We start from the raw sequence: 8,744 nt of genomic DNA, 5'->3' as shown, positions 1-8,744 counted from the left end.
CTGGCTTGGCAGGTTTTGTGAGCTGTCACCCATGCTGAAGTGGGCTGTGGTGTTGCAGCTGTCTGAATCATTTCTGGGCCCATAAGTGACCCCTCATCCATGTTCTTAAGAGTAATCAGACTAAAACTCATAGGTTTACCAAATGGAATTGTTTTACTTTTCCCCAGAAGCTGTGTCATAGAGCAGACCTCATTATAGGTGATTTTGAAAGCCGCTGAAGAAACCCTTCTGGTTGGGGATTTATTGTATCTGGCTGTTGTAACAAATTACAATAAATTCATACATCACAGTCTTGTTCAGCTCTAGAAATGCAAACTCCACACCATTTTCATTGGGTTAAAGTTAAACATCAGCAGGTTTATTCCTCTGTCAACTGAGGGCAGAATCCGTTTTGTCTTTGTTCTTTTGAGAAATAAACAAACGTCTCATATAGGGAGGCAACACAGACCAAAATAAGGATTGTGGGAAGCGGCTCCGCTCTCACCATTACAAAGTGGCACTTGGCATAGGCATTGCTTGAGAGAAAAGACAACTCCATATATGGGGTTGTATGCGCTGAGAGGTGTGGTTACCCGATCACCCCACCTCGCGTCATTGAGAGTGGCCAATTAGTGACTTCGTGGTAGCTGCTGATAGGATCAAGGCAATGCATATAAAAGGCTGTGGAAGCTGGGGAAGAGGGAGAGAAGAGAAAGGGAGAGGAAGCGTGCTGTACAGGGATAGCTGAATAAACCGCTTGAAGAAGAACACAGTTGCCGTTGCCTTATTCCGCGGGTCGGATGTGGGTAGCGACAAAGGATACCACCAAAATCCACTTTGGTGAACCCAGGAGCTTCACTCTGGTTGCTTTTAAGAATATGGGGGAGGGTCACTTACAGGAGCAGAAATGATTCAAAGACAGATGCATCCCCAAAGCCCATCATAACATGGGTGACGGCTCAGAAAACCTGGAAAAGCAGAGCATAGTGTACAACCTGCAGGCAGCTCAACAGGCTGTCCATTACAGGTAGCTCAGTTGTGAGCCCCCTCCAAGAAGCTAGGCAGGTCTCTGTTCTTCTAGGAAGTTTGGCTGGCCTCTGCTTTTTCAAAACAGCTTGGCTGATCTTTCACTTTGAGGCAGCTCACCTGGTCTGAGAGACTGTGAACAGACCTTACAGCTTATATGCGCCGAGAGAGGAGCCTAATATGTCTGGTCAGTTTCAGGGACTTCCTGCAATCTTTGAGGTCCTTATTTCCTGAGCTTAATGAGCTTCAGTCTTTAGAGCTTGCAGTTCTTAGCACATGGGCTTCCTTCCCACCTTCAAAGCTGAAGCCGGAATGCCTTTGGCCACATCACTACGTTCGTTGTGATTTTCTTATAGCTTCCCTCTTACAAGGACATTTGCTATTTCCCTGAAAGATCCAAGATGATCCCCCCATCGCAAGATCTCTAATCTTATCAATACTGCCAAGTCCATTTTGCCAAGTAAGTTAACATTGATCTGTTCTATGGGTTGGGGCATAGACATGCCTTAGGGCATGCTTATTCATCTGAGAGGGGATGATGTAGTTTGAGTGGGACAGAAAGAGAATGAAGGGTGGAAATGCTTTCAGCTAACACTTGCCATGGCACCTCTCTGGACTTTCTAGAAAGATTATCTCGCATAAGTTATAAAATTCTGGGAGCAGGGTTAGCATTTGGCACATACTGATGAGGTCATGTCGGCATGTCTGACAGTCGACCACTCTCCATTCCCGGTAAGAACATGGCAGTGTCAGGGTTATGCTCTCACAGCCTGGCTGCAACATGTGGCTGCTCTTCTGTACCACAGTGTCTGTCCTTCCTGATTTGATGAGCAAACTGCCACATAAACACAGTACGATCCTCACCTGAGAGTGCCAGAAACCTTTGAATTAGAAGGAACCTGATAGTTTATATTCTGACTCACATTATTGTTGAGGAACCCTAGGTCTGACTGGAAACCAAGAAATAAACTGACATTGAGGGATTCTCACCATTGATGCTTTACATCTGGGATAGCAAAGACACTGACACTGAGGGCATATTCTGTGTTTCTCATCTACTTTAGGCTAAACTCTTCAGTCAACATTATACATGGTGTTATGGCCGAATCACGTTCCCAGTACCTTGCAGCTCAGATAATAACTGTATTTGCAGAGAGACCATTTAAAGAAAGAACTGAGGTTAAATGAGGCCTATGAGGCAGAGCTCCCAGCCAACCTAGCTGGTGTCCTATAAAAAGAACCAACAGGGATACGCATACGCAGAGGAAAGAACACGTAAGGACGCGGTGATAAGGTCACCATCCATAAGCCTTGGCTGACAGAGGCCCCAGGAGAAACCAGTCCTGAAGAGTCAATGAAATTCAACATGAAAAATGATCTTGAGATAAGAAAATATGAAAATAGCCCAATAACACAAGTGGACAGATCTTCTTCTAGCCTAACCTTGTTTTTTGGCCTACTAACTTCCGAAATGTGAAGAAAAGAAATCTCTATTGTTTGAACTAGGCAGTTAGGCTACAGGCATTATAAGCTACCTAGGCTGGAACAGCTAAGCGTGGTCCACCTTCCTGGGACTTCTCTTAGGGATAGATTACAGTTCTAAATGATTTTCAGCATTCATAAAAGCTTCACATACACAAGCTTCATATACGAAATATGAAGTAAGTAGTCTTCCAGGTTGGAATGATGCCAAATTAATAAGGTAGACAAGCCGTCTCACACTAACAGTGACGTATGAGTCTGATTAATTTAAATGTGAAGACTATTTATCATTTAATAAAGTTAATTTGTTCGGTAAATAAGAACCTTGGGCTTTTTGGTTAGGCATGAACTTTTATGAGCTTTTAGCTCCCAGTTGTTTTAGTAGATCTTCCAAGAGTCACACTGCTCGACCCTCTACATGTTTCTGGACCATTTTATGGGGAGAGACTTGCAAGTCATATCACATGTCACAGCAGACATGTTGAGAACCAGAGGACTGTTAACATTTTTGTACTGTAGGTGGGGTTTGATTGTTTTCCTGGGAAGCCGATGATGATCATCTCAATTTAACAAAGTTTGAAAATAACCTACTGTCGCTACCCATGTCCGACCAGCGGAATAAGGCAACGGCAACCGTGTTCTTCTTCAAGTGGTTTATTCAGTTATCCCTGTACAGTGAGCTTCTTCTCTCTCCCTTTCTTGTCTCTTGTTTTGTCTCTCTCCCCAGCTCCTGCAGCCCCTTATATGCATTGCCTTGATCCTATCAGCAGCTGCCACGAAGTCACTAATTGGCCACTCTCAATCACGCAAGGTGGGGTGATCAGGTAACCACACCTCTCAGCACATACAACTCCATATATGGAGTTGTCTTTTCTCTCAAGCAATGCCTATGCCAAGTGCCACTTTGTAATGGTGAGAGTGGAGCCACTTCTCACAACCTACTAAAAAGAGTAGCTGAGTGTCTCTTTAACCCATCAGAAACAATATTAAAAAACCAGGGCACCATGGTCTTAAATACCATCAGTAGAGTATAGCAGAAAGATTGTAAACCAGTATTTTAAACAGAAATGTATATTTTATTTAAAAAAATGATAGCAAAGGTATGAAGAACACACATTTCTATGAGTAACAGACATTTATTAAATGTTTTTATAGTAAAATATTGAGCTTAGTTTATTATAACACACAGGCTTGAGCTTCTATGAGGCAGGGTACCTCTCCAGAGGAAAGATGTCTTTGTAAACACAGGTTGGGATTCTGGGATGCTACTCTTACAAATGTGTCCTTTCTGCTCTTTCTAGTGACTGCAATAGAAATGTTCACAAATGTTTAGGCTTTGGGAAAAACCAGCAAAATTTCCTGAGTATTCCATTAGACTTCTGTAAATAAAGATTTTATTTTATGTGTATAAGTGCCTATGTGTATATAAGTGCACCATATACATGCCTGGTGCTCACAGAGGCCGGAAGAGAGTGTTAGATCCCTTGACACTAGAGTCACTAGACTGTGAGCCACCATGTGGGTGCAGGGAAAAAAATCAGGGTTCTTTCAAAGAGTAACAAATGTTCTTAACTGCGGAGACACCCTTTTATGACTCCATCAAGCGGTTCTTAAAACCATGTTACCTTTATGGAAATGAGAAAGATGTCTAATGGAAACATTCACTTTAATATATAGTATCTTTGACAATTCGATATATTTGAGAACCACAACCCTCAAAACTTGTCCTACCAGGAGAGAGTCTTTGGAGTTTGCAGAAGGATTTCCAGCACAGGGTAAGTCACAAGGCAGTTTATCGAGCGCTAAATTTTCTTTAACCACCAAGCTTGTGGTATGTGGAGATATGAAGAAATGCTGAGGTTAGCTGATTATTTTCCACATAATAATAATAATAATAATAATAATAATAATAATAATAATAATTATTATTATTATTGGAAGAAAATAAGGACATGGGGTAAATGAAGTCCAGACATCAGCAGGTGGCTAGATGTTAGATGCAAATAAAACTATGTTTGCTCTGTAGGCGGCGTTCTACAAACTACATCAGCTCATTCACTTTTCACGTCACTTTGCAGAGGAAATGTTTGATTCTGAGGCTCTAACGTTACAACTAGTAGCTTTTTTGCTATTTATCTGTAAACCATGGAGTTCTCCACCAGTTTATTTTTGTTGTTAAAATATCACCATAGCAGAACTGATGTGATATATATATATATATCCCATAACGAGATATATATATATATATATATATATATCCCATAAAGATATATATATATATATATATATATATATATATATATCCCATAAAGAGTTCAGAGTATGATTCACAACAGATGTAACAGAAATGAGTTCTCCCGTTAATTACTGTAAGCAATCCTGTATAAAACAATTCAGAAAATCACATCTTAAGACTATACTCCTTCTTGTTTATAAATATGTTTATTGAGTTTTGGACCTGAATTTAACACTTGTCTACACTCTGGTACTCTGCCCTTTCCGTCCTGGCTACTTCCCTCTGTAAAGATGAACATCGGTGATAGGATCTGAAAGTAAAGCCAAGTTCTTAATATGAATGCAGGTATTTTGCATCTACGTCAACAAAAGAAATCATGCTTTCAGAGAGTGAGAAAACAAAAATCTCACATGATAATCTACAGTACTGCATGAAAAGGAACCCATACATACAGCCATCTTCATTACAGAATGAACCAGCCGTTTCTAACACACTGATGTTTGATTTTAAAAGGCTTACAACCAATGCTTTAAGGAGGCAAACACTGGCTAAAGTCGTATATACCTCCGTGGAAAATGGTCTATTTCTAAACACTAAAACCTTGTCTCGGAAGTTCCTCGCTTTATGTTGTTACTCAAAAACTCATCATGTTCAAAACTCAAGTTGTTGTGAGATCTTGAGATCATAAGAAGTTTCTCTTTATTCGTAAAGTCCTTTTTGATTGCTGTTTGGGGAACGAGCAACCGATCCATTGGGTCCTCTTTGTTCTCCAGTCTCATATACCCTTTGCTGTTGCTCCGATCCAACCGGGGCCAACTCGGGTGCTTCCTTTGCTCTGCCTGCACTGTGAGTGTGGAAGGACCTCGGTCTAAGTCTAGGGATTTGGAGTGAGAAGAAAGCAAATGTAAGGATGTGTTGGATCCAAACTGTCTCCTTGCAGCCCCGGGAGACAAGAGCTGTCCAGGCCCGGGTCCCAGAGCCACAGAGGACTTGTATTGACTAGATAGGGACTCCCCAACGGAATTATTTCTTGGGAGTAATGTGCTGGCAGGCTGGAAGGACTCACCAGAGCTTGGCACTGGGACCACGAGGGAATCCATTGAAAGATTTCTGGACCTACTTTTGAGGTTGTCTGCAACCTCGGTGATGCTGTCTATACTGGGTTCATCAATGACACAGTTATTAAGTTTGATCACAGGCAGCGTGAAAGCGCTGATGGATGACGACACGATCGATTTGGTGTCACACTTCTTGGAGCTGCTGGTCTTGTCATCGGTGGTCTTGGCTGGAGGTGGATAAAGGCCAAAGACAGAGACTGCACTGTCAGATAGCAACGGGGGCATGAGGTGTCCTGGGCTCTTACTTTCCGTCAACATGAGCTCATCCTCCTCCACAGAGCTGTCCACCCGAAAGCTGTTCCGCATCCCTGAGAAGGAGGCCAAGGTGGTGGCAGCCAGCCTGGATGCACAGGGGCTGCCATTCTGCTTCACCTCGGTGTCTCCCAGCAAGCCTGCGTACAGGCCGTTCGCCTGCTTCTGCTCCTTGAGCCTCAGCGTGTGAATGTCGATGACTGTGGAATAAATATCCCTCATGTGGATGATCTTGGTTTCTTTGTCGCGGTTCTCGTGAAGGATGGCATTGGCACAGATGAAAATGAAGATGCCAATGCCCATGGTGAATGGGCCAAGCATTTTCATCTTATCGGAGTGGAGATGCTGCTCAAAGAAGCGCACAACCACACCGCCCTGGTTCCGAACCACCTGGGTCTCGTTGGTGGACAGTGTGGTCTCTGCATCGATAAAATGCTCCTTCTGGGGCCAATATCCAAGAACTGCCATGGCGATTCCTATGATGGACACCAGCACTCCCAGAATGAGGAAAAAGCCAGATGGAGAATAAAGTCGGATTTTCCCTCGGACCACCACGACGTCAGCTCTTGGTCGCCGTCTGACTGGTTTCTGGTCCTGGGTGGCAGGTAGTGGGCTGAGGTTGATGTGTTGCTGGGACCTGGCAGAGTCCTGCCGCTTCAGGGCCGCCAGGCCAGTGATGACCCCACCAGTGGCTATCATAGCTTCCTCTTGTGCTCTGAAAAGAAAGGAAACAGATGGTCCACAGGTGAGCCTGGGGAGACTGCAATTCAGTGTGAAGACTGCTCACACAGGGGATTGGCTGCTATTGTTCCTCATGATAAAGGTAGAGGAATAACTTTTAAATCCACACAGTTTGGGAAGAGGTTATGTTAGTTGTCTAATATGAATTTCTGGAGTCTCTCTCTTTCTGTATTAATGAAATTTGAGCTCGGGAAATATTTTTTGGTTAAATAATTTTCACATCTAGTATATTAAGCTGTCCCTTAGCCACAAGCCCCTGCTCCATCCCCAGATATACAATTTTCATCATTGTTTATGCTATTTTAAAGAAGTGGGCACTTGGGTAGGAAGACAGATGGTCAGTTGGTAGTGTCTACCTTACAAGCATGAAGAACTAAGTTCAACATTCCTTTAGATCTGGGTGTGGTGGAGTGCTCATGTGAGCTGGGCACTGGGGAGGCAGAGATAGGATGGATGGATGACTTGGGGTCCCAGACCTCCCAGCCTAGTGGAACCCACCAATTCCAGGCCAGTGATAGACAAAAGCAAGGTGGATAGGATCCTGAGGATTTGACCTCTGGCTCCACATACATGTGCACGTACACACGCATGCACACAAGAGCACACACACACACACACACACACAAAGAAAAACACAGAATACTAAACAGGCCAAAGGAAATCTCCAGACTTACCAAAAGAATACATTCCAGCGTCCATGGTAAAAGTCACCCATGAACAATTCTTGTCATGTTTGGTTTCTCTCTACATTGTCATCCCCTTACTTGCCTGGTTCTCTGGACACCACTGGCCTCTTCACTTTTTAAGTCGTCTTGATTCTACCCTGACGTACCTATTTTCAATGTTAGCTCTTCCTTCAGCCCGAAGTGAACTGTCAATCCCTAGAGTCCCTTCCTTGGATGCTTGTCTTGACCCTCCCTTGGCGTGCATATCTATTCCTACCATCTTTCACGATGAACTTTATGCTCATGAGTCCCCAGGCTGCGTTTCAGGTCACACCCTGAATTTCAACTTTCATCCGAATCCCAGGGAGCACACACACATCTGCACACAGCTGGCAAAACTGAGCTCACATCTGCAGGTACCACTGGGCTCAGGGTCACAGCTGGCTCTTTAGTGAAGCCGTCCTCAGGCTTGGGCCTGTGTAGTGATCATCACCTCACTCCAGTTCTACCCCCCACCCCCTTTCAGCAATGTTTCTAAATTATAGAAATGTCATGACACATGGGGTCTCAGTTTCACCTTTCTATTACAACCCTATTCTTTTGGGATGTGTACAGTGAATATGAACTACCGCTGAATGACCTTCCAACTGCTCTCCAGCGTTTGGTGTCCTCTTTCTGTATCAACCAGTTTACACGGAGATGGCAGATTATCACATGACACACCTCTGAAAAAGCATAACAGTAGACAAAAATGAACCTTGCTGCCTGCAGATTAATCTAGGATTTCAGACCCTATGGGTTTAATCTCTCTGTTTCCTGTAAGGTGCACAGAATTTTCCATTTCTCATTTATAGCCTATGCCATGTTATTTCTGAGACCATTAGGAATGTTTCAGCTAGGTGGCTGCTGATGCACACATTTCATCCCATTGCTCAGGACACAGAGGCAGGCAAAACTCTGTGTTCAAGGCCAGGTCCATCTATAGAATGAGTTTCAGGACATCTAGGACAGAGAGACTCTGTCTTGAAAAGAACAGCAAAATAACAGTGAAATAACATTTCAGCTGGACTTTTCAGTTCTCCTAACTCCCATCAGCCCCTGTCTTCACATGCTGATCTCTGGCTAATCATCAAAGCTCATGGTCCACCTGGTTTATAAAGCCCTTCTCCAACTAACTGACTCAGCTCTCATGTTCACACAAGCTTCTTCCTCAGAGCATTTGAACAAACTTTCAGGGCACTGAGA

At 43.5% G+C, this 8,744-nt stretch overlaps 1 protein-coding gene across 1 annotated transcript in view; it reads right to left on the bottom strand.

Annotated features, from left to right (window-relative positions):
- Positions 1-3,525: 3,525 nt before the first annotated feature.
- The window catches only part of Tmem200a (transmembrane protein 200A), an 82,344-nt gene continuing 77,125 nt past the window's right edge, over positions 3,526-8,744 (bottom strand). Inside the window, exon 2 of the mRNA XM_076927985.1 lies at positions 3,526-6,808. Coding sequence (XP_076784100.1) covers positions 5,317-6,792 — 1,476 coding nt within the window. The 5' untranslated portion in view covers positions 6,793-6,808 and the 3' untranslated portion in view covers positions 3,526-5,316. The remainder of the gene's footprint in view (positions 6,809-8,744) is intronic.

Source organism: Arvicanthis niloticus, chromosome 30 (assembly GCF_011762505.2).
Source record: "Arvicanthis niloticus isolate mArvNil1 chromosome 30, mArvNil1.pat.X, whole genome shotgun sequence".
Classification (NCBI taxonomy): Eukaryota; Metazoa; Chordata; class Mammalia; order Rodentia; family Muridae; genus Arvicanthis; species Arvicanthis niloticus.
This window is presented reverse-complemented; position numbering and strand designations above follow the sequence as displayed.